The 14,953-nt window shown below is 41.2% G+C and overlaps 1 protein-coding gene across 4 annotated transcripts in view; it reads right to left on the reverse strand.

Moving 5' to 3' along the window:
• The window catches only part of ALKBH8 (alkB homolog 8, tRNA methyltransferase), a 128,834-nt gene extending 116,045 nt beyond the window's left edge, over positions 1-12,789 (reverse strand). For 2 of the 4 annotated variants that reach the window (XM_064482008.1, XM_064482005.1), the window contains exon 1: positions 12,615-12,745. Coding sequence is in view for 1 of the 4 variants with exons in the window: in XM_064482007.1 (XP_064338077.1) it covers positions 12,724-12,737 (14 nt within the window). In the remaining 3 variants the exon portion in view is untranslated. Of the gene's footprint in view, positions 1-12,614 lie in introns of all 4 variants that reach the window. The other 2 variants (XM_064482006.1, XM_064482007.1) reach the window with 2 other exon arrangements.
• Between the last annotated feature and the right edge of the window lie 2,164 nt (positions 12,790-14,953).

Here is a 14,953-nt window from a genome sequence, read left to right on the forward strand (position 1 = left end):
GCGTGAACTGGCTAATGCAACCAGCTATAGAGACCTGAGTGTGGTTTAAAAGATAACAGGGGAAATAACATATGTAGAACTAGAAAACCACTATTTTGCACCCCTAATGAAAGAATGGATTTAAGCATATTTCATCAATGACTGCCAAAATCTTTAGTCGAAAAGGTGATGACTACACCTAAATCCAATAATCAATCTTCACATCACTAAACGTGGGACACACACACATAACACACCTCCTGATGGGACACAACAAGAGGCATGTTGCATCACCTATGAAGTATTCTTGCCATTGCCCACTACCCCAAATAAAAACACCAAACCCTAATCTAGTCAGTCCTCTAGCTGTAACTACCAGTTTACAGAAAATATGAGGGGTAGAGTATGTATTAAATAACATGATAGGGAAACAGTCCAGCAGAAAGCAGATTCAGAATGTGGGAAATTATAAAGGACACATGACCTGGTTTCTGCAACAAATGAAAGGAGGAGGGGCGGTGGGGGAGGGAGACAGAGAACCATTATAAATGCAGTAGGACTTTAGAAACATAAATGAATGCAATGAGCGAATCTTGTTTAGATCCCAATTCAAACAAATTCGACTGTAAAAAGACATCTTCCAGGAAACTAGAGGAATTTAAACATGGACTAGGTATTAGATGATATTATGGAATAACTGTCAATTCTGTCAGATGCAAAGTATTAACAGGTGAACTGATACAATGCTTGGAATTTACAATACTTAAGCAAAAACAAATGAAACAAGGTTGGTAAAATACTGGGAGGCTCATTTTACTATTCTTTCAACTTTGGGGAGTTTTTAAAAACTTCCGTAGTAAAATGTTTTGGTAGGTTTTCTGTATGTTTATTTGTTTGGTCTTTTCCTAAAAGTTACTGTACAGCCTTGATAACTTTATTGGGTAGTCGTAGCCCTCACTGTCATTTTTTAAAGGCCTGGTTTAACTCGGAAGATCCAGATAATCAAAGGAAGAGACAAGTCTTTGCACAAACCATAGAGAAGGTAAATCAGCAGCTCAGCCAGTGTTTAGGAGCTGGCGGCACCAAGCAGAGTAGGGAGGATTGTGTGAAATCTTAGGACCTTCCACAACTGGCTTGACAAAGACAACGTTCCAAAGTTCCCCACCCCGAGCACAGATCTGCTGGCTGGTTTCCCACTCCTCTTTGCCAGCTGGCTGCAAGGGTCTCAGAGCCTATGCCCCCGGCTCCCAGGAGCAGAGGGCAAGAAAAAAGAGGCAGCTCTACTTGCAGATGGAGCCGACCATCTCTGAGCCAGCTGTCCTCCTCCTCCTAGGGCTCCACACAGAGAGGCCCAGAGGGCTGGCGGCTGATCGCTCTGAGCTGGCCATGGCACCAGGGGCGAGGGATCCAGCCGCTCCCCACCCAGCAGTGAACAATCCCACTGGGCTGAGCAGACTGATCAAGTTATTTCTTTTTTAAAAGGAAATGTAATTTGGGGAAATGAATGTGTCTGGGTATTAGATATTAAGGAAGTGTTAAGTTTGCTTGATATAATACGAGTTATGAAGGGAAATGTTCTTGCTGCACACTAAACTATTAAGGGTTAATATGTCATGATAACTATATGGACTTCAAAATACTTCAGCAATGAAAAATACCAACATGTTAACAATTACTAAGTAATGTCACAGAACTAGACTTGCCAAAGTAAAATCAGAAAAGGCAACGTAGTGCACGTGAGAATACACATATGCCCAGCACAGTCTTTCACGTTTTGCATGTTACTTCCAGTCTTTAGCTAAAAAAAAGCAGATTCTGGAGTCAGTGCAACCATAATCATATTTGGCTTTCCTCAGTTAATATTTTCATAATGTTTTCCACTGTTTTATCTTAATAATTATTTTTAATATTACTTCATAATATGCTATAATATTGATGCTCCCCAAATAACCATAGCTTAGTTTTTAATATTTTGTTGCTTTTTTTCTACAGGGTTTACTGCTGCAGTGAAAAACCATGTGCCTATAGTTTTATGGTTTTGTTAAATTGTTTCTCTAGAATAAATTTCAGAAACATGAGTTCTGAGCACATGTATATAGCCGTGGCAAAACTTTTCTACATTGTTTAACAAATGATTTCAGTGACATCAGTAAAATGTACTTGTATCAACTTCAGAAGATTACTAGCATTTTCTTAAAATTTTATCTAATTTTTATATTTAAGGATCTTTTAATGTGCATGTCTTCAATTTCTATGAGAAAGAACATGTTCGTACATCTTTGTTTACCTGTAACTTGGTTAATTCTTATCATTTGCCATTTAGTTACTGGAATCATGAAGATTTCTCATAAATTTTAATGTGCTATTTATATATTGCTGTTACCTTCTGGCAAAACTAATATTTTCCTTGGGCTATAATTGCTATCTTTATTTAATTTATATATTCAAATGCTTCCATCTTTTTTTTTTCTTTTTTAGGCAGTATTTCTCAACAAAACAGAACACGTCTAAGACCATCCTAACCTAAAGTGCATTTGCCAATAGCCCATCGACGCTGTGATACTACTGAATACTTTGTAACTGTCTTATCACTAATATACTTGACTCCTCACTCTGTCTCACACTCCCCAACCCTGTCACAAAATCCTCCCAATGTTACCTCCTAGATATTTAACCCTCTCCTCTCCTCTCCATCTCAATTACCACTGTTCCACATCTTCTGTCACCTGAAATGCTAAATACAACTGCCTCCTAACTGGTCTCCTTGCCTCTAACAGTCCTCTTGCAATGCAAACCATCTGTTAGTGGTGGCTTACATCTTCTAAGAGACCCTCCCTTCATGGCCCCTGCACAACCTTCCAGGCTCTCAAAAACAATCAGCCAACACTCTTTGAATGTTTACCCTGTCCTAAGAACCCTGCAAACATTAATTCAATTAACACTCACAAGAACCCTTTAAATACAATGCCGTTGTTCTTCCCATTTTACATATCAGTAGGCTGAGGCATAAAGAAGTTACATCATTTGACCAAGTTCCCACTGCTGGGAAGATGCAGAGCCAGAGGTGCAAACTTAGCTCTGCCTAAATCCAAAGCCCATAAATGCTGTCCTAGCCACCGCCCCACACTTCCCACAGTGGATCCTCATTTCTCAACAATGCTGCCTGCTTGTCACTCTGCCCCCCAGCAGCACTGCACTGCCTGTAATTTCTCACACACATTCATGCTGCTTCTCCACTCGGTCTCTTCACTCACGCTGTCCTGGCTGTTGGAAATGGCCCTCCATCTCTCTTTACACTTGAACTATATGACTCCTACCCATCTTTTAAGACTTAGTTCAGGTATCACTTCCTCTGGGAAGCTCTTCCCTACTGAGCTCCCTCCCTGCCCTCACCCTCTTCTTCTGACCGAAGAAGTGTCCTTACTCTGTGAGTAGCTCCATCTGTTATATCCAACACATTATGTTTTCTGCTTCTGTGTTTGCCTCCTCCACTAGACCAAGCAACTTGAGACAATCTTAATCATCCTGTGTCCCCTGGCCAGTACAAGGCCTGGCATGCAGCAGGCTCTCAGTGTTTCATCATAGTGTTCAAAAGAATGAGAAATTCTAAGAGTGTTTAATCAATTACTTCTCAAATATTTGTTGAATATCTATGCTTAAGTATTATAATAGTGATATTTTAAGAAGCAAATGACATATTCCATGCATAATATATGCATTTGACAAAATAAGTGACCAAAAAGTCCCACAGACCACCTGCTATGGAAGTTCAAGAAGGGAAAGACCAGTTGGGCCAGGACAGTCAGAGAAAACTACAGAGAACAGGGGAGACTTTTAATGGGGGTTGAAAGACGACTAGGGCTCAGAAAGCAAAGCTACATAGCAGTCATCTAAGTCTGATGTTTGAGGAAACATCTAGGCTGGGGACCACAACCAGCAATGAAAGCCAAAGCTGAAAAGATGATCTTCTTCCTCTTGATCCTGAGCCCCATAAGCTCAGCCATTCCCTCCTCTGAGTGCAAGATGCCAGAGTCAAGTTTTATTCCAGGCACTTAGCCTTTTGGTGATGAGCATCTCACAGAACTGTCAGACCATCTCCTAGGACAGAAAATCATGGAAATCTTTCTAAATAAATTAAAAGTCCAGAAATTGTTAGATGATGAGACACACCAATAATAATAAAATGTCAGAAACATGTGCAATCCCATGTAATGAATTCAACAACTATCCTAAGGTCAAAGAGGTCTTCCTGCAAAATACATGTCATTCTGTTTACATCAAACACAGAAAACTCATTTACAAGTGAATGTCATTTTCATCTTTGTTCCATGGCCAAGTGCATCTCATTTGCATTCGTTTGTTTCCCTACTGGAGTGCTTGCCACTACTCTACAGCTGGTGTGGGTTGTGCTCTGTACCTGCTACTTACCACAGGCCCACACTCCAGTCATCCAGTTACAGGGCTGAATCATAATCCCAAAGATGGTTTAGCATAAGGTACTTTTAAATAGTGCACATGATAGGGAAATCAAAATTTGTTGGTAGTGTAGATAGAAAAGAACTTTAAAGATTCAAATGCACACAAACATATGTTTTCATTGTTAGCCTAACATTAGGATTTCCATGTTCCCTAGCCTGAAGAAGTACAGTCCTAGAGCTAAGGTCACCCAAGGATTCTTTGCTAAATTCCCAAAAAGAGCAAAAGAATGGGATAGAGGCCCTATTCTTGCCTCCCTTTGCAGAATATGGTCAAGAGCTAAAAGTGCTCTGAGTGTTTCCAACCACAGAGAGAAGGGGCAAGTTGAACAGTCAGCCAATCATCCATCTCCTAGAGGGTGGACTTCCTCTCACACCATCCTGGCAGGCTCAGTCCTCACTGACCATCTCCCCACTGTAATCAGAAGTGACACCTTCTGAAAAATAATTGGACCCCACCTATAAACTCACTTAACACAAGTTATTCATTGAAGCATTCTCTATAGAAAACAACCCAACTGTCCATCAACAGAACAATTGGTTAAATAATCTATGTATGTCTACACACTAGAATACTATGAGAAAGCTCTCTTTGGACTGCTATGGAAAGAGGTCTAGAGTATATTATTAAAAGGAGAAGAAAAAAAAATGTAAGATACGGGGGAAAAATGTTTAGCTTAAGAAAAGGAGGAAAATAAGAATATATCCATTCTTGGGTGTTTACACGTATGAAAGAAACACTGGACGTATACAAGAAACTAAAATAGATAGTTATAAAGTAAAGATCCAGAGTTTGTACCCTCTGAAACTCACAGGATTTCTTTTTTTGCAGGCACAGAGGGAGGCCACTTTAAGAAAAAGAAGACAAAATTAGATACAGGTCTTGAAAGGAGCTTGTGCCAGAGGGCTTCACAATAAATCTACCCCTGAAATTACCTCTAGGACAGGAGTACACAGAAATGAGGTGAAACTAAGAGTCCTAACTATAAACCTATTTATACAGTTTTTATCTTTGAGCATGTTAAATATTACCTATTTAAAAAGCAAAATTAACTTTTTAAAAAATACCTATATCCACACTCCTACATTGTTGGTAGGAATATAAATTGGTGCAACAACCATAGAACAACAGTATGGAAGTTCCCCAAAAAGCTAAAAATAGAACTACTATATGACCCAGCAATTCCACTCCTGGGTATAGATCCAAAAAACACAAAAACACTAATTCAAAAAGATACATGCTCCCCTATGTTCATAGCAGCATTATTTACAATAGCCAACATATGGAAGCAACCTAAATGTCCATCACCAGATGAATGCATAAAGAAGATATGGTGTATATATGTGTATATATACATATATTATATATATGCATACACACACACACACACACACACGTGCGCGCGCAATGGAATACTACTGACTCGTGAAAAAGGATAAAATTTTGCTATATGCAGCAACATGGAGGGACTTGGAGGGCATTATGCTAAGTGAAATAAGGCAGACAGAGAAAGACAAATACTGTATGATATCACTTATATGTAGAATCTAAAAAATACAGTAAACTAGTGAATAAAACAGAAAAGCAGGCTAACAGATATAGAGAACAAACTAGTGGTTACCAGTGGGGAAAGAGGAGGGCAAAGGGCAATGTAGGAGTAGCAGATTAAAAAACAGGTTATTACGGGATTATATGAAATCATGTGTGTGAAATTTTGAAAATTGTAAAACACTGTAGAATTTAAAGAATCTTTCATTCAACTGGAAAAAAAAAACAAAAAAAAAAACAAAAAAAACAAACCTGTACCCAGGCTCCAGTCATTCAATGTCTCACTCCTCCACCTCCTTCATTCTATCCCAATCTTCTTGTTCTAGTTTGACTTCAATCTGCTTTTCATTCTACTGCCTTGGATCTATTGGGATTCTGTCTCAGCCTGGCTCTTTCCAGATGATAATGTGCCTGGCATTCTATTTTGATTTTGCCCTTGTATTTCTCTCTTTCTGATCACCCTCAGTTCTACCATTAGCTGGGCAGCTTCAAGGAAACTTGGCCCCACCACTGTACCCTGCCTGGCCCAGACTTTTTAAAGGCTTAATATACTTTTCACCCACCAAGAGAACAAACAGATGCAGGGACAATAAAGAAATATTTAAAAGGTAACAAAAAGGAAAGAACACCTCATAGCGTCTCTGGAAGGTTCTACAGAACACTCCAATGCTTTAGCACTATTAAGTAAGCTATTTTTCCCATACGGGATCCCTTTATGAAGCCCTAGGTAAAATGTGCCACAGACAAATTTCACAACATAATGTTAGGAAAGAAAAAAAAAAAGAAGAAATGGACAAAATTCTCAGAAGAATATGGAGTATGATTCAATTATAAAAAGTTCAAAATCCAAAAGTAAGCTGTATTGAGACAGGAGGGAAAGGGGCAGGACACAAACTAACGCTAAATAAACGAAGAAGGGGCACAGCTGTTGGGACGAGGTAAAGACCAGCTGGAACCAGCTGGAACCAAGGTGGCTTTGAGAATAGTCTGGTCATTGACCTTTAGCTCATTATACCTTCATTGTAATATTAAAATCACTGTCCCTTACATCATGACAGTTCCAAGGTGGAACATAAAAGGCCAAAAAGTGAGCAATGGCCCAGTTCCTGGGAAACCCCCACCCTTCCCTAAAGAGCAAGAACAGTCCTTCCATTCGTTAGCCTATGAAATTATTTAACTCATAAAAACCTACAACCAAACCCCCCATGCCCCAGGGCCGCTCTCACCTTCTGAGCCAGTCCACATTCTGCCCATGGAGTGTGTATCTCTCTCTAAATAACTTGTTTTCCCTTGTCTACAGTTTCCTTTTGTAATTTAAAAGAAATTTTTTTTTAACCGGGGTACAGTCAATTACAATGTGTCAATTTCTTGTATGGCTCGCTTTTGGATTCTTTTCCTGTGGGAAGCCAAGAACCCTCACTTGATGGTCAATCCTAAGAATTTCTGCAGGTCCCAGGACGTGACATTTCCCTCTCCTGCAACAGTATGTTGTTTACAAATACATACACACAGCACAATGCAAAGCAAAGCAAAGAAATGATAAACACATAGATCAGGAGAGAAGTTGTTTCTGGGGGGAGGAGGAACTGTGACATGAAAGGGACACACAGAAGCATCAGAAGTATTTGTTACGGTAAGTAGTGGTTTAGGTGTGTATTTTTTTTTTAAGCTATACACATGATACATTTTTATATCTACAATTTTTAAAATAGCAGATGTAAGAACCCCATAGAATGGTTTTCATTTTTTTTAAATATGTCACTGAGCAAGTAGTTACTGAGTGCCTTCCCAAAGAGGCCTTCTTCATATTATCCAAATCAGCACCCTGCATCATACTTTATTACAGAAGCCTATTTTATTTTGTTCGCAGAATTTAACACAATTTGTGATGATTCATTTGTTGGCCTAATTCCTCCTTCAGGAACTCCAAGAGAGCAGGAACGCCAGCACACAGTAGGTGCTCAACAAAAATTTGTTGGAGGGACAAAGAAATGATAATGGGTGGACACGCACATGGCTATTTACGGTCTCTGCACTCTAGAGCATACAAATACAATACACACTTTATGCTTTCAACAAGTTTATAAGTTAGTTGAGAAAACAAACACTAAACAATGAAAGAATATGACACATCTTTAGACAACTGTTAATGGTACAGTCTTTAGATGTGCTATAAATCAGAGACAAAAAAGGTAAGATCAATGCTGACTGGAAAAGTTTGAGAGAACTTCAAAACAGAAAAGAATTTGAGCTGAGTACCAAAGAAGAGTACAGAGTCCTATGGAAGGGAGGGTACCCAGTGAGGCAGCAAATAAAGAGCAGAAGCTAAAAATGAAAATGGATCTGATACAGGAAAAACGGGGTGCAAGAAGGTGGCTGTGTCCCAGGTCTCAGGGGAGTCCCTGGGATGCACCCCGCCAAGTGAGGGTCCTTGGCTTCGTACAGGAAAGAATTCAAGAGCGAGCCACAGTTGAGTAAAAGTAGGTTTATTCAGAGAGATGCACACTCCATAGACCAAGTGTAGGCCATCTCAGAAGGCCGGAGAGGCCATGAGGCATAGGGGTGGGTATTTAAAGCAAAAGTAGATACACACTCCACAGACAGAGTGTGGGCCATCTCAAAAGGCACAAGAAAAGGCACAAGATGCAGGATTGTTAGTTTTTACAGGCTCAGTACTTCATATGCTAACAAGTGGGAGAATTATTCCAACTATTTTGGGGAAGGGGCTGGGATTCCCAGGGACTGGGCCACCGCCCAGTTTTTGACCTTTTATGGTCAGCCTCGGAACTGTCATGGTGCCTGTGAAAGTGCCATTCACCATGGTAATATATTACAGTGAGCATATAATAAAGCTCAAGGTCTATTGGAAGTCAAATTTTCCGCCGCCCTGGTGCTAACTGCTGTGTCATTCCTTTAATGATTGTGCCCTGCTCCCTTCCCTCCTGTCTCAGATGTGTCACGCAAGGACAGTAAGAAGCAGACGTAATTTTTTAGAGCAGAGAATGTCGGAGGATCCACTGATCCTACTCTTCCCCACGTGAGTCTTCAAAAATCAGCAAACAAAAAACATTTAATAAGTTAAACATATTCTAAAACAGCTCTTAAACAGTCAAAATTCTAATTATTGATCTTTATTTGTAAAAGAAAAATGCTGAGACTATTGAAAGAATGGCCAGTAATCCAGCTTAACTAATATATGGGCCACATGTGACAGAAAGTAAGGCCAGTAAAACAGGCTGGCTGGACAGCACAACAGGCAAGTGAGAGGCAAACGGACTTGTAATAATCCAGCTTAGCAAGTAGAAATGCTGGCCTGATCTTGGGTGAGGGCTGCAGGAAGAAAGGAAACAGGGAAAGAGGGGAAGAGGGCAAAAGGAAAGTTCGGGTATAATCAATAGGCCTTGATGACTACTCAGATACGAAGGAGAGAAGAATCAGAGCTCATCAAAAGGATAGAGCCTGAGTGACTGAGAGGCTAGCGACGTCATTCTGAAACTAGAACGTCGGAAGGTCAGGAAGAGTTGCTCAGGAAGGGAGGTGATGAGTCAGACTTAGGATACAGTATGTGTGAAGTACCGGTAAGATACACAGTCGCTTTTTGGCTGGCTGGCAGGTGAAAATATAAAGCAGCAAAAGGAGAAGGAATGAGGTTAGAGGGAAAGCTCTGGGAGTCATCACTGGACGGGAAGGAGAAAGTTGAATATATTTTTTAACATTGCACTAATTATAGTTATTTGTTCTAATGCTTGTCCCCTTCCACTGGACTATGAGCTCTTTGATGACAGGAATTAAACCGTATCTTTGTTTCCCCAGAACCTCCATCAGTGCTCTGAGTCCAGGTTCTAGGTTCAAATCTCAGCTCTACTGTTTACTACCTATATGACCCTGAGTGAGTTACTTACTTATTTCTGTGCTTAGGTTTCTTCACCTGTAAAACAGGACTAATAATGCCTATTCTTGGCACATAACTCCATCCAAACCCTGTGCTAAAACACTTTACCAAACTCTAGCCTGCCTTACAGCAGCACAAAGCCATGTCCTAGGATGACCCCAGCTCCCCATTAAATGCCAGCCTGAGAAAACTTAAAATACTGCCAGGAAACTTTACTATTTGTTCTAACAACTACTAACAATAGGCCCCTGACCTCCCTTTCTTAAAGCACTTACTAAAAATGGCTTACAGAAGGGAAGGGTGTATACAGCTCAGTGGTACAGCACATGCTTAGCACGTATCAGGTCCTGGGTTCAATCCCCAGTACCTCCATTAAATAAATAAATGAACCTTATTCCTCCTCCCTCCAAAAAAAGTAATAAAAATGGCTTACAATTGTGAACATGTATGTCTTGCGACTCAGAACTGTCTTTCTCAAGGAACTGAGAGCCATGCCTTTGAAATGTAATCGGAAAGCACAGCACCTCTGTCTCTCAGTCTCTGTAGCAGGATGGAATCCTAACTTTGATAACTGCCAGCTAGCAAACACAGCTGGTCTGATTGCAACTCTTTATAATTTTTTACTTCTACTGAGCAGCACCCCCTACATCCTCCCCTCTAACTCATTCTCAATTTAAAACACTCAAATCACTTCTGTATAAATCTGAACGGAGCTTAGCTCTTTCCCCTACTGTCAGCATTACCAAATAAAAGCTGTTTTCACTGCTTTAATTAATGTCTGGCTGTGTTACTCTTTGACACCGTTTAACTTTGTTAAAAGGTTTAATACATCTATTACTAAATTACTGTTAATTTCCAGAAGAGCCAGATGAGAATGGTTTAAGAAGACAAAGAAAAACTGAGGGGCCTCAAAGGAATTATCTTCTTGCCATTCCACTCCAAGATCATCCTGTTTGTAGTATGCAATGGAGAACAAGGGATGAATCTGCTAAGAATTTTTTTTCTTAGTATGTCACATGAGCAAAGATTGCAAAGTGGAAGAAATGAGAAAGAACACATGCTGAACACACTATTTTAGAAGTCTGACAGAGTCCAGCGCCAGTAGATGGAGCCTCATAATCACAATTGTGTCATTTCCTTTCCCTTCCCTCGGCAAGATTACTACAAGGGAAGAAGAACAAGTCTGAGTCACCGCAACAAGGCACAGGCTGATACCAGCTGCTGAGGTCTGGAGGTGCCCCTCTAACAAGGCCACTTCTCTGGCTAGGGAATTTCCACTACTGCACAAAGGCTTGGATGCGCCTTGCCATGTGACGGGAGTGTTAAGGAATGTTACACAGGAGCAAGGCCACTCACTATTAGAATGCTAGCCGAGCTGAGTCCAGCCTAAGCACACTCTCCACAGGGTAATAAGAGTTTAGAGATCACATCTGCTCTGCTAGTAAGTTTAACCCCAATATAGCCTGTTGGATATTGCCCTATATGGGAATAGCAATATGTGTGTCCATGCTCTCCTTGAATAAGAGAGCCTTTAATGAACCAAGCAGTATAGACAAACATTCCTGTACTTGTGCATTAATTTAATTAATACCAAAGATCAGAAACAAATTAAATTCCTGTCAAATAAGGTCTGACTTTAACGCACAGTACAGGATACAAACAAATTTCTAGGACATACAAGAAATTAGTGATATGGATTGCCTCCAGGAAGGGAAAAATGGGTAGACTGGGTACAGAAATGAGAAAAGCAAAAGCTCCTCTCTTATAACTTTTGAGTTTAGTAGCTATTCAAATTACATCACCTATTTAAAAAGAAAATTAAAATTTTAAATGATTAGAAAATATTGACCCCATCACTTGTCATATCACCTCATTTTAATTCTTTGAAGAACACCTACTCTAGTTTCTAATGCCCTCATTAAGGTGTTTACTCTGTCTTCCTCCTTTAATTAACTAGAAAGCAAGCTCTAGGAGAGTACAGATTTTTGTCTGCATGATTCACCCTGCAGCACTCAGCACCTAGCAGTCACTCCATAAACGCTTACTGAGTAAGCCTAAACTTACTAAACTTGCCATCTTACCTCCGAAACCTCTTCTCCAGAATTTTGAATTTGGTGGCCCTCTTCAATGTTTTCATTAATATCTGATGTGTATCTCTATCTCTGCAATTTTCCCACTGTATTATAATTACTTGTTTAATGTGCTGGGCTCACCCAGAAGGCTGTCACCTACTTGAGGGCACAGAACTTGAGTGCCTGGCGTTCAGTTTTCAGTAAATATTTGTTAAATGAAATCAACCAAAACCAGAGGCTCACACTACCAGAGGCCCAGGGATCTTGGTGATTATTCAAAAAAGAGCATGGGAAGACTCAGTTTTGTGAGCTACCAGGTCGCCAGCAACACCCTTTCTTCGTGGATTGACACGAGTCAGAAAAACCTGTGAATCCAACACCACGGACTAACACGCCCCAGGTCTTCCACCCCCAAAGAAGCAGAAGACTGGCAGACACCACGTGAGGCCCGCACCAAATACAAACACGTGCGCCTCAGCCTGTGACCGGACCATCCCACGCACCGATATGCTACTGCCCACGGGCCACACCTCCCCTCCCCGGCGAGGTCCCAAGCCCACGAGACAGACGGAGGAGCCGGGAAGAGGCCAACAAGAGAAAGCGGCGATTTGCAGTCATCATGCCCGCCAATAAGAAGCGCCACCAACCTCCGCCTTGGCTCAGGCTGGGTCCTCCCCACGCGGGCGCTCTCTCCTTCGCCAGCCTCTCCCGCTCTATCCCAGAAAAGCCGCGGTGGGTACTCGCACGTCCACTCACCTGGGGGCAGCCATGTTGGCGAGAACTGCACTACATTTCCCATGAGTCTGCGGGGCGACGAACGGCGCTTCCACAATCCCCTTCGCCTCCCACAGCGCTGTGAAGACTGTTCTCCGCCTAGAGTCCTTGAGCAGTAAAGGGCTCTCCGTTACAGCGAAAATTCGGTTGTCTTTTGGGGAGTGCAATTTATTTGGGGAAGCTCCGCGAATGGACACGGTCCCTTGGTCCCTGAGTAATGCTCCCCTCCCCCTTGGGTTTTGTACATCATTCCTTCTGAGTCTGTATTAGAGGAACGGGAGAGGACCCTGGGTTCTGAAAGATGCCGTCGCATGGACAAGAGAGAAATGAATATGCATGAACGTGCCAGGGGGACGGTGAATACCGGAGTGACAGATGTGCGGAGTACTGTTAAGGGAAGCAGGACAGAAGCGATGGGCTGTGCCATATGACAGATGATTACCCCATTCTGTTCTGTAGGCCTAGGGGCCGTTTTTTTTGTTTTGTTTTTTTGTTTTTTGTAGGGGCAGGTAGGGTAGTTCGCTACCCTTTAAAATGTTGAAAACCTTTCTTAGTTCCTCTTGCTTATGCCAGCAGGATTTGTCTCATGGGCTATAGTTTGCTGACCCCTGGACCCCCTTCCTGGACTCTGTAATTCTTTGAATAGTCTCATGATGAAGCTAAGATTGGCAAAACCACTGAAGACATTTATTATGAATTGCAGTATGATGAATTTAATCAGATTAGCCAACACTACATTTTAAAGTGTTGAAGAGTAAAGCTCTGTCCCACAACAGAGTTCCCGAAATTAGGGCTGGGAGCAACGTATCACTTAAAATTGCTTTTGGTTGCCAGTCACAGAAAACTGAACTGACTGATTATAAACAAATAGTTATTTTTCCTTAAATGACAAGCCATCCAGACAAAAGCAATCACTGGCATTCGTTCTACTATTCAAAAATGGCATCAGGAGAACCCAGGTGCTTTCTAGTCTTCTTCTCTACCATCCTTGGTGTGTTGACTTTTATCCTCATTTTTTTTTTTAGATTTTTGTTGTTGTTTGGTTTTTTTGGGGGGGATTAGGTTTATTTATTTGTTATTTTATTGTATTTTTTAAATGGAGGTACTGGGAATCGAACCTAGGACCTCTTGCATGCTAAGCAGGTGCTCTACCACTGAGCTGTACCCTCCCTCTCTTATTTTTTTTTATTACTATTTTTTAATGGAGGTACTTATGCTCATTCTTGATGTTCCCTGGTTACAAGGTAGCTGCTGCCACTCCAAACATCTTGTCCCCCAACTAGTGTCTCTAGCTGGGAAAAAGGAGCAGAGTCTCTAACTTTTCACATAGGAAATGAAGTTTCCAGTGGAAGGCCTCTTTCTGCTTGAAGAAGTCAGAAAGTTTCCAAGTGTGAAGGATTCACCACACCCTTGCTGCCTCTGAGATGTAATGATCAATGTTCAAAGACTGGAGAGAGCCTCCTAGGAGCTAGGGGCAGCCCCCAACTGATAACCAACAGGGAAAGGGGGACCTCAGTCCTGCAACCACAAGGCACTGGATTTTGCCAACAACCTGAAAAAATGTGGAAGCAGAACACTCTGATAAGAGCCCAGCTGGTCAACACCTTGATTCTGTTTCTTATGAAATGCAGAACAGAGAAACCAAGTGAGCCAGCGCAAACGTCTGGCCTACAGAACTATGGAATAACAAATAACAAATTTGTGATAATTTGTTATAGCAGCAATAGAAAACTCTTACACATACGTACCCTAGACCTAAAGAGGGTAGAATTACCATGACTACTGTAGGCTAGTGGGGCTGGCATGAGGCCCATCCCCCCTGAGATGATGAGATCTTGATAGACTACATTCTATCTGGAGAAAAATAAAATTTGGGTTCTATTAGCAAGAAAAAGCAGGAGAACAGCTATTGGGTAGACAACAGCACTTTCCAAAAGAGGGTTGAACATTTCATCTGGCTGGATTAGCATGATGTGGTCTATCTCAAAACCTAAGAGAAAGGGATGCTGGAAGGCTGAGTACACCCATCAGCTAATAAGCAGAATAAGGTAGAATGCTAATAGCTGTTACATTTCATTTAAGATTTCTCAATCAGAAGACATTGAAAGTGTTCCCAAAGTCCTTGAAAATGGTTAATTTTTCTTATGGTTCCAAAATGTAATACCATTTTACTACGGTTTCAAATTCAATTCCTATACTTTCTGAGGTTCCT

This window comes from Camelus dromedarius, chromosome 34 (genome assembly GCF_036321535.1).
Source record: "Camelus dromedarius isolate mCamDro1 chromosome 34, mCamDro1.pat, whole genome shotgun sequence".
Taxonomy (NCBI): Eukaryota; Metazoa; Chordata; class Mammalia; order Artiodactyla; family Camelidae; genus Camelus; species Camelus dromedarius.